Genomic DNA, 15,150 nt, shown 5'->3' with positions numbered 1-15,150 from the left:
CGGTGGTTCTGACCAGAGCCGCCGCGACCCAGTGCCTTACATTCCGTGACCCAGCACTGGGTTGCAACCCACAGTTTGAAAACCACTGCACTAGGATGTGGCCTTACTGGGCAGTCTTGATGCTCTGTTTCCTCAAGTGGGCCTGGCAGAATGATGCCTCGCAGTTCAGGCAGTTCCTTACTGCTTGCTGAGGCTGCCCCAGGCAGAAATCACAGGGGATACCTTGCTCCTGCCTTGGTTGCTGCTGGCTTCTCCTCTGGACAGCAGACCTCCTTGGAAGATGGGGCCAGGAACTTCTCCACAATGCGGCACAACTGGAAGTTCTTTTGCAGCTTTGGGAAGGGTAAGAGGTCCACTTGGCCGATGGAGTGAGAGTAGGTTCCCAGGGCTTCTGCTGATTTGTATTGATCACCTCTTGGATGCACTCCTTGCAGAAGGTGTGGCCACAACTCAGAGACACAGGGTCCTTGTAGATGTCAAGGCAGAGGGAGCAGCTAACTCTTCTTCAAAGCTTTCTGCTACTGCTACTGTCTCTTCCCTGGCTCCAGAAATGCAGCCCACTGAGCCGCAGTGAAGCAAAGCTGAAAAGGAAGCAAAGCATCTTAATGCTGATTGCACAAAGCAAGTTGTGAATATGCCAGCAGAGCCACCACCTAGTTTGTATGGAAACATCTCCCTCCCTAAAGCCTCATCCAGGCTGGGACACCAAATCCCTACGAGCTGCAGGTGTATCCAGAGGCAGCTGCCACGCATGGTTCTGCTTAATATAGTGATGATTATCAAACGGCTAGCTTGGTCTGGAACTCCTACATGGGCAGGGCTTGAGGCTCCCCAGCTTGCAGGCTTTCTGAGCCTGGTTGCAACGTGGCATTTAACTCTGTTGAATGTGGACACAAACCAGGGTCCCTGTACATGTACTTTGGCCCATTGTTAGTGACTTAGCTGTAGCAGCGCACAAGATGTGGGGCCAAATTCATCCCTGGTGCGATTGAAGTTAGTGAACGTATAGCCTTGGGGAATGTAGTCCGTACAATGTCACAAGGGAACCCTCTTCCCCTACAAGAAATGAAAGATGAGCGGCAAAGACCTGAGGAATTTAAAGAAACAGAAACCTTCACTTGGTCCATGAGACGGGGCTAGTCAGTGAGGAAAGTTAGAAAAGTTAAGGGGAGATAAAAGAGGGAGTTAGCGCGGTGGTGGACCCAAGGGTAGCTGGAAAAGATGGAGAAGAAGAATAAACGGAGGGGGGAAAGCTCCCTCCTGACCTCTGGAAACTTGCTGAGAGAAAACCAGGAATCTAAGTCTGAATGTGAGAAGGCGCCTGGGCAGGAGCCATGAAGGGGGAAAAAATAAAACCGGGGACTCAAAAAACCATGAAGGGAAGTAAGATGGGGATCCAGGGCTGGCTGCATAGGCACAGAGAGAACCCATCTCTATAGCAACCAATAATATAGCCAATATATCAGCAACAATAGAAGCAGGAATTTCTACTGCCTTATAGGGAAGAGGAACAAATTGGTTCGTTTTCCTTAAAAAACAGTGAGACCCTGAAGGAACAGCACTTCCTGGATGTGACAAAGGCACAGAAATCAGCATGGTGGCTCAGATTGGACAGGCAAATTGAAGGCTGGGTAGAAAGCCCTCACAAAAGGAAGAAACCAACATGCCTTACTCCCTGCAGTTACCTGTCTGCTACTGGCAGCAAACAAGGATTGATTTATACTGGAATGGGGAAGCACATACATTGTCGTAATTGATTTCTCTCTAGTCTTCTATGTGTATTGAGTTGGCAAAGCTTTCAGAGACCTCATCAACTGGAATTTATGTCATGCAGAAGCTAAAATCAATATTTCCAAGACATAGAGACCCTGACGTCCTTCTGACCTCAATTTAAAGCATCAAGGCTTTGATTTTAAATACTGCACTAGTACCCATATCATTCCCTGAGCAATGGAGAGAAGGAGTAACCCTATAAAAGCAGTCTTGGCATTTTGGTGAGCACAGCCTCAGAACTCTGCCTGGCAAAACTTCAGGTGGGAATTAGACTTAGGACATCTTGGCCTAAGACACTTGATATAACTTTAAGCTAAGAGGCCAGACCTGGAGGAATTCTGAGGGAAAGAAGCTGAAATAAAAACTCAGCAAAAAAAAAAAAAATCAGTATTTACCAGAGTCCTAGTCTGAATGTGTTCAACAATTCTGGGATCAACAGGAACTCCCACTTCATATGCAGCAGAGACTCATAAAGGATGTCTGTGCAGGAAACTAGCTGACCTCTGCCTTATTCCCAAATAATGAAAAAAAAATTGTACAGTCTGTTGGTGAGTGAATCTGCAGCAACAGGAGATACTTGTGAGAGGAAACCCTACAGAAGTGAAAACACTGTGCAGTTCCTCCTGATCTTTAGAATATATAGGATGCCCACATCTGAGCTCGGAGACATGCCAGGTCAGTAGTTTTTAAAGGAAGATCCACTCCATTTAGAGGATCAGAACCTTTTTCACACAGATGTTTTATTGGAACAGTCTCAGAATTAAAGGGTTTAAAGTTCCAAAGAGAGGTGGATCTGTGGAGGCACGGGTTAAAACCATCTTCTAGTCCTCCTGTTCCCTGAACTGCTGTAAAATGAGCATGTGAGTGTATCTTTCTTGTGCAGCTCACAACATACCCCGCGCAAACCTCGCTGCAAAGCGGCCGCATTTTCAAAACACAAATAGATCGTGTGACAGAGTGCAAGGAGTTAACAGGTGAGCCTGCACCCTGATCACTCTGCCACCACATAGTCCAATTCTGTCCGTGCCCCTCCTCCCCCGAAGATTAACCGGGATATTGCAGTTAATTATCTAATCAGGTATGGTGGGGTAGGGGGCTGGGTGAGCTCAGGACTGTTAAGAAAGGCACAGAAAGGGAGAGGAGCAGGGTTGGCTGAGACCAGAGTAGAGAGATCTCCAGGTAGGCAGGCTTCTCCTCCTCCTGGGCCCTGGGAAAAGGGCTGAAGATACAAGGGATACTGCAAATAGCATTGCTACACAAAACTGTAAAGGTGTTGGTGGAGGGAACATGAATGAACAGCATGCTGTGGAGATCCAGCCAGTGGAGTCTGAGCAAGTTTTTGTGGCAAGAAGGCAGGAGAGGACCATGCCCTGCTACAGATTAAATCACATGAGTTTATTGGCAGGGCCGGCTCCAGTGTTTTTGCCGCCCCAAGCGGCGGGGAACAAAAAAAAAAAAAAAAAAAAGCCGCGATCGGCGGCACTTTGGCGGCAGCTCTACCGCTGCTGCTTCATTCTTCGGCGGCAGGTCTTTCCCTCCAAGAGGGACTGAGGGACCCGCCGCCGAAGAGCCGGACGTGCCGCCCCAAGCTCCTGCTTGCTGCGCTGGTGCCTGGAGCCGGCCCTGGTTATTGGACAAATCCTTGCCAGGCTCTGAGTTAGATCTGAGGGCTTGAGCTTTGCAGAGGCATGTTCTGAGGGGGTAGCTGTTTGCAGCACACCTTTCAGTGAAACGTCATGGTACTAAACTTAGGATAAGTGTATTATACTGGCTTTTCAGGACGTATGCACCCTTCCTAGCAGCAGCACCCTCATCCTGCTTCCACTTTAAAGGTGCAGTTTAAGTGTCTCTCTCTTGCAGGGAGGGTTAATGAGCCATTTATGTTCTCTCTCTCTCTCACCATTCTTTGACATTATCCTCCGTTTGTTGGCCCCGAAATGGCGAACTTCAGCTTTCCTGTGTCCGGTCTGGCCCCAGCCTATACCCACAAGGCCTTCAATTTCCACAGGAGACATTCCATTAGGAGGGGGAGAGGCTCCTGGTAAGAACTTCAACTTCTTCTGCACGTGAACCCCATTTGCCTCCTCCTTCCATTGTACTTCACGTTTTCTGGGCAGGAACTCTACGCAAGGCCTTAATGATAAGCCTCCAGGCCAGGTTCCCTTTGCACTACAACCCATCATCTCCTGTACAGTCCTATAGATTTTAATGTGTCTGGGAACTCCAAAGTTCAGAGTCATGAGAGCAGAAGCCACCCAAGCAATATGGCAGACTAGATCCCGTACAACTGAATGGGAGGCAGCTGGTGCTGCCAAGGTCTTGGCTTGATAAACTAGCAGAGTCATCCAAAAAGTGTGGGCATTGTAGCTCTGTAAGACCACGCTACCTGCTCTGCTAATGTGCACGGAGAGCAGTACAGCACACACACTCTCCACTACAAAAAATACCAAGGAGCAGTTGGTTATTTTCAACCAAGACCTCACTTGTCCCTGCTGTAGGCAAAGACATGAAGGCAGCCTGGCACCAGTGATGCCAATCAGTCCAAGTCAGCTGTAAAAATTGCCCCCAGTCACAAAAACAAACTGTTGCCTTTTCTTCCCATCACCCAAGAGAAATGTGTCCATGCTGAAGGGAACAGAGAGAGCACTGGCTATTGCACTGACTAACCCAGGAGGTGAAAAGTATATGAACTAACAGGAAAGGCCTCTAGGCGTGCAATAAATTGATATTTTACTAAATAGAAACTGCAACCAGCGTAGGGAAACTCCATTATTTTAATCTCCATGGGAACAAATGAAACTGATGGAGCTATTTGTTGCAAATAATTTATCTGACCAATTGATATTGTTAAATACATTATTCACAAACCATTTCTTCTCATTCTTTAATCAACTCAGTTGATGGCCAGACAGTCAACAAAAAATGTACTTGACACAAATCTTTTTCTCCCATCAGTGAGATGTCACAAATTATTTGTGAATGTTTCCATTCACTTATCAGGATGGATGCGGTTTGTTTGTTTTAGAAAGGAATACTCCAAAGGAGGGACTGATCCTGCAAACAATTTACCCACTGAGCAATTTTTTCTCATCCATGTAGTCTCACTGGAGTCAGCAGGACTGCTGACATGAAAAGACTCCAAAACATATGTGCAGGCAAGGTGCTTAGTTGTAAAGGACCTGATCCTGACCTCACACTGGTTCCAGCTGCATTGACTTTGTGGGGCTAACTCCTGGTTCACACTGCTGTGAGTGTGGACAGAAAATGTAGGTCAATGTGAATATTACATATTGGATAAGCTCCAGATATTTCCCATTTTTATCGTGACATTTCCCTTTCCCTTCTGCTAATGTAAAAACATACATCAGCTGGAGTGTTGGAGGCTTTTGAGGGGGAACAGGGGGGTTGTTCTCTATTCTAGCACGGGCACGTTCAACTGTTTCTTACCAAATCTTAGATAATTTAGTGCTGGTGAAATGTGTCCATTTGACATCCCTATCAATCAAAGCCCACGAAACAGGTAGCAGCAGGGCAACTGTCCTGTGCGCTCAGCCAATGTGCCTTAAACTGGTAAAAGGCAGCGTACAGGCCTTCTTATTCTGCAGTAAGCGTGGCTTATTTCGATGTAGCTTAATGCAGCAAATAAAATGGATTCAGCTAAACTGAAATAAGCAACTCTTACACAGGGGGTTTGCACTGGTTTATAACAAAATCAGTTTAAAACCCCAATTTAAAGAAGTGCAACTTCTGGGCAACAAAAGGCAAAAAGCAACAAAAATCAATCAACTCCATAAAGAACCACTCTTGGCAGAATGTACAATTCCTTCCATTGGCAACACCAAGTGAAAGGAATTACCCTTTAGCACTTTTACTGCAAGTACCCAAGTCCTAAAATGAGTGGGTGGACATAGGAAACACCTGTTTGTGGAGGGGCATATATTTTGCTCTGTAATTAATTGTTCTTCAAAGCTTATGAGAGATGGAGGAAAGCATTTCTTTGCAACAAAAGTCACCTCCTCCCTGAACATGTATCAATGGGTTTGCACTAATAAACTGAAGCAGCATCAGGACAGAGATTTTTTTTTTTACGTTATAGTGTATTTGTTATAGTTTATTTATAGGCAGATCACTTCACTATTTACAGTACATGAGCGTAGAGATTCTACAGTCTTTGTGATGTAAACAAGTAACTCCGCAGCATGGGGAGTCTGGAAAAAGAAGCCAGTTCTGAAGTATTTACACAATTTAAAATAGAACTTTTATACCCACCAGATAGATATAGATAATACATTGAGCGATTTGGTTAAATTATCTATGAAACTATAGAATCTGACAATGTAAAAATACAAGAAAACGTTCTCTCATTTAGACAGTTAAATCACACTAGAAATAAATCTCTTTTTAAAAATAAGAATAAAGGAAAGGCATAAGAATTCATGCCACTTTTTAAGGTTAAAGTATATTACATAAATAAGGACACAACGGAACATAACTGGGAAAGAAATTAAGTGAAATATAAAAAACCTCTACCAATTTAAAACAAAAAATGCAGTCAACTAAAACCTTGATTCTTAATCACAAAGGGATCAATTCTGCTACTTTTACTTACTCCGGGAGTAAGGTGCTACTTACTCAGCATGAGCAGGGTGGCAAAATTGAGCCCTTAGTTATTAGCAGTGTCCTTTTTTTTTAAAAAAAAGTAGAATTTAGCTTTTATTATAAATAACAAAGCAGATGTGCCCCTTTTTAGGTGAAATTCTTACACCTTTCTCAAGAAATGCATCAATTTAATCCTTCTCGCTCATTCATACACACACGTACACACACCCGATTATTAGATTAACCTTGTTCAGCTCTCTGATAAATAATGCCCCTTGCAGCGCCACCTGGTGTATTGCAACCAGACTTTCTAAGCCACTACCTGATTACAGAATCTACATAGGAAGAGCAATGGAAACCCGAAAGCTTTACTTGGTTCTGTATTGCTCAAGATTGTCAAGGATGGACTATCATGTCAAGAACAAAAGGTTTTAAAGGCTCAGCTACAGATAATGATATATTAAGAATTCAACAGATTTCCCAAAAGAAAATTAGTACAAAAAATAAAGCTGGTTCTGTAAATTTTTACATGGACCAGTACGGAAATCGAATGCGAACACTGCAACATAGGGACTTGAGCTGCTGCTCACACTTTGTGCAGATAATGCAGCTCAAAGTTGCACTGACTAGGAACTGGGGATAGATATTTTCCATGGGCAACATCAGCTCTAAAACCCTGCATTCCCCAGCTGTCCCTCCCCAGTCCAGACATTCAGAAACAATCCTCATCTTGAGAAGTCATGGGAATGCACTAGATTCTGCCACAAAGAACTGTATATCATGCAAAACAATGAGATTTAATGGGTCAGTGGATAAGAAAAGGTGACTGGGGCGTTATCATTTACTCTGCATGTCAGGTTTTGTACCTGATAGCAAATGGAAACCATCAAGGGATTTTCTGTATATATATATATATCTATGTTTAAAAAACTAAATGCCCCTTCCTGATCACCTATTATAACACACTATTTTTACTCCCACCCTCATCCAGAAACTAAATTCTTTCCTTATATAAGTCCCTGCTTCCCTCATAGATACATGGCTTCTTCCGCACGTTGGCATTATTGCTGGCATTATAGTTATTACTGGGAGTGGGACAGAGAGATACATGGACCCTGAAAAGCAAATGTGGGGAAAAGTGGGAGTGTCCCTTTAGAATGTGGGACTGTGCACAGAGCAGGGTGGAGAAGACAAGGATGGGTATCGCTGGGGCGCAGTCCCTTCCTTGGCTGGTGTGCACTGTGTCACTCTCTGTATGGGGAGCATCGGTGAATGTGCCATAGCCTCTGCTCAGATGAATGGTGTGACGCCCACGGAGACTCTCTCCCTCTCTGTATAGTGCTGGCTCCGTGGGACTTAAAGCTATTCCTTTCACACTGCTATTTTCCTCTCCTCGAATGGACGCCACATTCTCAGAATAACGCTCTCCCATCCCAGGGAAAAGATGTGGCTCCAAATTTAGGGTACAATCCTGCAAGATGGGGAGTGCCCCCAACTCTGGGTGACTTCAGCACCTCCCTGGATTGAGCCTTGATCAGTAGCATACTAAGAATCAAACTGCATTCTTTGATTGTGGCTGGCCTCTGTACAATCATTCCCCTAACAAGGCCAGGAAAGGACCCACACTCCATTGGCAGAGAGCATTCCCATCCAGAACACCGTACTATATAACTCCTCCCCTAGAATCTCCTGCTGCAGAGTGTAGCACTGCAAGCCAACGGGAGCTTAAAAAAACCTCAGTCCAAAGGGGAAAATGTTTACATTAGACCTAGTATGAGTGACATAAACAAAGCGAATATTCATGGCTATGCTTCTCAGGTGGAACATCCAACCCTCAGCAGCCACTAAGATAAGCCACAGGTACTGGTCTGAGCTAACCTGCGTAAACTGTGCGTACATTCCAAACCACAGCCCCCTCTGGCTTTACATTCAGCAATACTGGCTTCCCTGCAGACGTGGTCACCAGCAGCACCAACAGGAGCTCATGGCCCAGCCCAGGCCATAACCATGGGTGTGTGCGTTTGTGCACCTGAGTGCATATTGCATAAATTCTGGAGACACTTCTTGCAAAAATAGTTTATAGGCTTCAGGCAACACGAAGACCACTTATTGCATCTCTTCCTATCCTAGGATTGCAGTACTGATTGGCCCTGTGCATCACGGGATCTTCCTTCCTCTTCAAGAGTATCTCATTTGATGCGCTGACGTTCTGCAACTGTCATTGGCCAACACAGGAAGTCCCGCCTCATGAAAGCAATATGAGATTTAAAACTGGGTGTACTGAAATCAAAGTTTGTGAAGCGAGTGAGTGATTCACACTGAAGGAGGCTCCTTCCAGGTACCAGGAAGTTCTCCTTATAGCTGCATTCAACCCTTTCACATTCTTAAAGTTTGATGCATTTTCCATCTCTGACCAAAGCCAGCGTTGTGGGCTTTGATTCATCCTTGTCTTGAGCAAGGAGATGGAAGAATTACACGTATCGGTTTTGATTGATCGTTTTCTGAAAAACATCAGCACAGCACAGGACAGTACTACTCACCCTAAATGTGTCGCTATATACATTCTACAGTAAGCTCTATAGCAATCACATGTAAACATCATTGTTGTGAGGAAATACTAGGACAGAAAAAAGGCAAAGCTACAATGAGGCGATTGCCAATAGCAAATGCTCAGTCCAGATCAGAGTTACTTGTGTCATTTAGATTGGGATGAGGAGCAAGGAAAAGCCCATAACTCTGTTTTACAGTAGGGACGCAATCAGGTAACTACTCTGGAACAAGACTGAAATAGCACGAGGAATATGCCATGTAAGCGCTCAGTAATTAACCCATTAACGAAGGTTTGGGGAAGTGTAGTTCAAATCACCAGGTAGCTCAGAGGTAATTATCATGTAACTGGATATTTTTAGAACCCTGAGCTCCACGTTATAAGACAACTAATCAGATAATTGTCCTGGGGTCACACAGATCCAGATTCTAGCACCCTTCCCCCTTTGAATAGTATCTTACACCACAAGCGATACCATTGGTGTCAATGGAGCACAGTACAATTCAGCATGAATTAGGGTCTTAGAATCTAGTCCCGTGTAATTACTGAGTTTTTGGTCATGTGTGCCCCATATGATGAAGTAATACCATTACAGTATGTCAGTGCCATGTACTAGGGGAGACCTTAAGGGAATCTAATCTATCTATTGGCAGAATTTAAGGCTATTATTCTATCTACAGGGGATGGCTCAATCCCTGCGGTCTCACCTGTGTGTGAAAAACAAACTGAAAACGTGGAGGAAGTTTGTGGCGTCAGCAAGGTTGTTTGGTCCCCACTGTTAAACATTGTGTCTTGCTTGTTTTTTCCCTGACTGCCCTGTCTCTCCCCGGCTCAGATGTGGAATGGCTTTACAGTTTGCAGGTCAACTCTACAGTGAAGCTGCTGACCATACTGACTGTGTGCCTTAACCCCCGCCCTGCTGACTGGCTTTGCAAGGACCCCCGTGATTGGGGATCTCTGGGAACCAGTGAGAGGCAGGCCAGAGTTAGTGCTATCCAGCAGGCACTGAGGTGACAGCAGCAGGCACACACCCACCAGGGCCGCAGTGCCTCCATCACTGGCGCTCTGCTAGTCAGGAGCCTGGGGAAAGGAGGAGCACTGGAGAGACTGTGATAGCCAAGAGGGGTCAATAGGGAGATCAGGTTTGCTAACTTCCTAGTGGGACTGGGTAGGTCTATGGCTTATCAGACACCACTCAAAGGAAGGGTAGCATGCTGCGTAGGGCAGAGATGTTCAGCTTAGCTGCCATGCCCTCTAGCTGCCAGTCTGAGCGAAAGGAGAATTTTCTCACCCAGTTCCCCTGCATGTTGTGGAAGTAGCTGTGCACGACGCACCCAGCAAGTCGCTTTGCTCCAGCTGAGCCAGCCAACGGATGGAGCTGGGGAGGGCCCAGCAGCATCACACAGAGGCTTTAGCTGATCAACTAAGTGGAGATGTGATCCTCACCTACTGCCAGAGAAATGCGCCTGCCTGCGTATGGGGGGATGAACAGGGATGGTTCTTTGGGGGCTTTTAGCATTCACTCTCTCCCAGGCTCTCAAGGCAGGACAGCAGCTTCACTGGGTGGTGCCTGATTCCATCACCAAAGTGGCCTGCAGCGATTAACTCCCATAGTGCCCAATTTGATAGTGTCCTAACACTACATCCTTATAACTCCCCTTCCCCCGGTCCCACAAAGCTGCACCACTATACAACAGCACCAGCTCCGGACCAGCCAGTGCCAAACCACTAAACTCATCGCTTACCAGCATGTTCAGTCTCAGGCAGCCCGAGATTGACAGCTGGAGATCCAGGACTTCCAGCCATGCAAGCAGGAAGAATGGCTTTTCCAACACACTGGAGTGCCAAACTCCAACCCTATCCTGTTCCAGTTCACCAAGGGCTGGGGCCCGGGCTGGCTCACTCCACAGCTGAAGGGGCAAACTCTGGTCTGGTGATTAATCCAGAACGCCCTTCTGGACTGACCCTCATCTGCTCAGTGGCTAGTGCCTCATTACAGTGCATAGTTAAAAATCAAGGAAGCGATACAATAAATCTGAATTACAGTACATCTGAGCCATAAATACATTTTTAAGTATATACTTTTTTCTTCTATTAAAAATTAGTTTATAGTCCTGATTCTATTCACAATTAACAGTTTCATCATCACACACTACAGACAAAAAAATGTTATGGTGAACACAGCCGCAACTTCACTCCGGGTGCCTGGGTGGTTGTTGGGGGACCCGGGGAAGGCGGGGGGAAGAGAAGGCTCACTCCAAAACAACCAGTCAGAAGCAAGGATACTAATGTGTGGCAGTGGAACATCAACACCATGGGGACTCACAGACAGAAGCAGCTTTGTTCAATGTAAACATCAATTTAAAGGGACAGCAGTCTCTCTCAATCTCTCTCTCTCTCTCTCTCTTTTTTCATATACTTAATAATTTCTTCGAAAACGTAAACATATTGGAAGTGCCTTGACTGAGGTATTGAGGTGTTCCTCCAAGGTTAAGGCTGTTATCGATGCAGGCTTCGCTGGGCCTCTTGCAGCAAGCTGTCAAAATCCATGGTCTCGTACTTGCTTTTCACTGGAGCCGGGGAGGACTCCTCCACATTGGAATCTGGGAAAGGCAGGGACAGAGTATGAGATAGTCAGGGGTGCAGGACATCTGCCAGGGTCACAAAGCACTGACATCCTGCTTCTCTTTGAAGATCAGTGTAGCTACTTAATCGTACGTAAAACTTATAAAGCACTTCACATGGGTGGGCTAATTAATCTTAATTAATCTGCACTCTCCCCCATAAGGCAGGAATTGTCCCCATTTAACAAACAGGGAAACCGAGGCACAGAGCCGTGTTCTGACTTGCTCATTCTCACATTATTATTATGATGTGTTAGAGTAGGACCTAGAGGCCTCAGCCACTGGGGCCTTTTGTGCTAGGTATTTGTACAAACACATAGTGAGAGACAGTTCCTGCAGCAAAAAGCTTACAGTTTAGATAGGACAGACAAAGGTTGAGAGGGAAAACAGGTAAAGTGATTTGACCAAGTTCACATAGCAAGTCAGTGGCATAGTCAGGAACAGAACCAAGCTCTCCTGAGGCACAGCCACTGCCCCACCCACTAGATCAAACTGGCTCCCAGTGAATTAGTAGCAGCAGCTGGATAGAACTCAGGAATTCCAGGGTTCTAGTCGAATAATCATCAGTCTGTGCTGCCTCCTCAAAAAAGTTGGTTTGGGTTTTCTGTTTAATTAGATGTAAATTAGACTGTGACTCTCACTCCCAACAGCAATCTGACCAGCCGCTCCCCATCTGACTGAGCACCCTAACGAATCTGGCAGTAGATGAACTCACTTTCTCTTAGCTCTAACCCAGTGGAGTGTGCAATGTACCCCCCCTCCCACCCCGTCTCAGAGAAAAGCCTTCTCTTTTCAACAGAGCAGAGAGGGATTTCTCCATGAAAATCCTGGGCAATTACTTGTTTTCTGTTGTAGGCAGAGCTGGTAGCAGAGTCTATCGTTAAGATTGCTCAGTGCTTCCCATTAAACTGTTTCCAGTTGATTCTAACTTTGCCAAACTTTAGTCTGAAATTTCCCATGCTGGGCGTCTGACTCAAGCTAAATTTTTCGGAAAAGTTTCAGCTAAAACAATCCAGCTATTTCTGAGAATGAGACTCAGGAAAAAATACATTGTTTTGCCCAGGTTAAAAAAAATTCTTACGGCTGATTCATTAAGAAGCTCTCACAGCTCCCTGAATTTTGGCAGGGGAGTTACCCTGGGTCAGGGCCATGCCTTTCCCCATCCCTATGGAAATGTGCCCAAATTCAGGCAAGGTCTGAGCCTCTGAAAAATTTCAGTTCAGACATGATCAGTACAGATTGGTTAGAGTCTGGCAGCTAAATTCTCTGAAGATTCTATCTGCACTGAGTATCTCTGTCCCCTCGCGGCTCCTCTGTGCCAACCGGCCTGACGGAGCATGCTGCAGCTCAGCGATGGAGGGGCTGAACAGGGCTTTCCTGACAATTGCTCATCCTGGCTGCTACAGGAAACAATTGCTCCTCTGTGGCGCCAGGCGACTGATACTAAGAGAAGGGAAACTCTCCAGTGCAGCATGGAGGAGAAGGAAGAAGCCACCTGACTCGAATGGGAGAGGGGAAAATGGTGGAATAAGAGAAGAGGGGACCGGGAGAGGCTGGGGCAGGACAGAGGCAGAAGGGTCTGTAACCACTAGAACACACTCCCCTATAGAACCTGGACAACCCAGGATTCCTGTGTCTCAACATTCCTTTGCTGCTAGCAAATAGCTGTGAAACCCACTGGCAAAGTGCATGGGTATTGGCAGGCTCACAGGGATGTTAATAGCCTTCTACTGCTACCAGTTATTCCATTAGCCTTAGTGATGGAGGACTGTGCTAGGCATCTAAAGCTCCAAACCTCGCTGATGACCCATATGGGGTCCAATATGTCCACAGGATGAAGTTTGTTTTTTAATTTTTTTAAGTTTTTAATCAATATAGGAAATTACTTAAAAAAAACCCAAACACCCTACATTAAAAGAACATTGAGGTTGCAAAGCCAAACTCTCAGAAATTAGGAAAGGCCAGAATTAAAGTTGCCCATGCCCCCTTAATTCAGTCCACTCCTGTGTATGCATTATAATAAAGTCATTAATTACATGATTACGTACTATTTTTTGCACAAGAGCCCTGCATCATTCAGTTCACGGGACGGACGGCGGTCACGGGCGAATGAGGCTGTTGTTTACAGCAGGGTTTCTCAACCCATGAGTCGCAACTCAAAATGGGGTCACCAGTACGTTTTAAAGGGCTGTGTGGCCACTCCAGAGGCTCTGGTCCCGTAGGGCTGACTTGGCTCAGCTACCTGCTCTGGACGTTTCAACCTCCAGGGTCATAGCGCCGCTCAGGTTTGGCCCAGTTGTCTCTCTGTCATGATGATGGGGGGGCCAGCCAGGCCAAATTTGTGGGGTGAATGCAGGGCGGGCTTTGCAGTGCCCCCCAGGGCCTCCCTCCCCCTGCAGCAGCAGTACCCAACCTCTCCCCCAACCTTTTTACTGAGTCTCAGCAGGCCATCAACATTTACAAATGGTTCCTGAGCCCCAGCTGGTTGAGAACCTCTGGCCTACAGGACCCCTGCGTCACTCAGTACGGAAGTTGGAAGGTGTGCAGTGACTGAGGCAGGGGACAGAAGGAAGAGACTGGATGGTCTCATGATTAAAGCAGCTGAATGCTGGCCTAGAGAACTGGATTCTATCCCTTCCTCTGCCACAGAGTTCCTGTATGATGTGAGCAAGTCACATACACCAATATTTTCATAAATGGCCACTGTGTGCTCCTCATTTTCTGGGGGCTGGACTGGATACCCTGGGGTCTGATTTACAGAAATCCTGAGCACTCACAGCAGCAACTCAGGTCAAGGGGAGCTCTCCTCTGGACCTCTACAGTGCTCTACATGCTAAGTGCTCTGAAAACTCAGGCTCTGGGCATCTCAAGCCCAAATTAATCGACACTTTGACAGTTTTGGCTTTAATCTCTGTGCCCTCCCCACGTAGCAATGCCCCCCGGCCCCTCCCCTCACAGGGGGGCTGTGAAAAAGTGCATTAAAATTTGTGATGCACTCCACTACTATAGTGATAAGAACCACAGAAATGCCATGGGGATCTTAATAATTCTGTATCCATGCGGGGTTCAAACGGTGTGCACTAAATAAGACTGGGGCCCATACGCTGAATGAAGAGGATAAAAAGAAATATTGAAGAACTACTCATTCACCGAATGAGGCAGGGATCCTGTGGTGAAAATAGTCTGTGATCATGTAATTAAAGATTGTATCATAAGTCGTACACACCAGGGGGCTGAACTAATTTTTGAGTGACTGGCTTTGCAACCTTAATGCTCTTTCAACAACTTTTTGGTTTGGGTTTTTTTGGATTAAACATACACATAAAGTGTGTGGAATCTGGCAGCAAAATGGTTGGTCTGGAACACCTTGAATCAGACATTGCCAGAAGCACCACACAATCATGGGACGGGGGGGTTTCCAGAGAGAATTTTTCCATAAAGACTCAGTTGCTACCTACAACTTTGAAAGATGTCAAGTATCAGAGGGGTAGCCGTGTTAGTCTGAATCTGTAAAAAGCAACAGAGGGTCCTGTGGCACCTTTAAGACTAACAGAAGTATTGGGAGCATAAGCTTTCGTGGGTAAGAACCTCACTTCTTCAGATGCA

The 15,150-nt window shown here is 45.9% G+C and overlaps 1 protein-coding gene across 1 annotated transcript in view; it reads right to left on the bottom strand.

Annotated features, from left to right (window-relative positions):
- Positions 1–5,878: 5,878 nt before the first annotated feature.
- Positions 5,879–15,150, bottom strand: part of PPARGC1B (PPARG coactivator 1 beta) — a 93,967-nt gene continuing 84,695 nt past the window's right edge. Inside the window, exon 12 of the mRNA XM_026658057.1 lies at positions 5,879–11,523. Within this exon, the coding sequence (XP_026513842.1) occupies positions 11,420–11,523 (104 nt within the window). The 3' untranslated portion in view covers positions 5,879–11,419. The remainder of the gene's footprint in view (positions 11,524–15,150) is intronic.

The sequence above is a fragment of the Terrapene carolina genome, unplaced genomic scaffold, assembly GCF_002925995.2.
Source record: "Terrapene carolina triunguis isolate 2854851 unplaced genomic scaffold, T_m_triunguis-2.0 Scaffold395, whole genome shotgun sequence".
NCBI lineage: Eukaryota > Metazoa > Chordata > Testudines > Emydidae > Terrapene > Terrapene triunguis.
The sequence above is the reverse complement of the archived record's forward strand: the minus strand, read 5'-3'. Positions and strand labels throughout refer to the sequence as shown.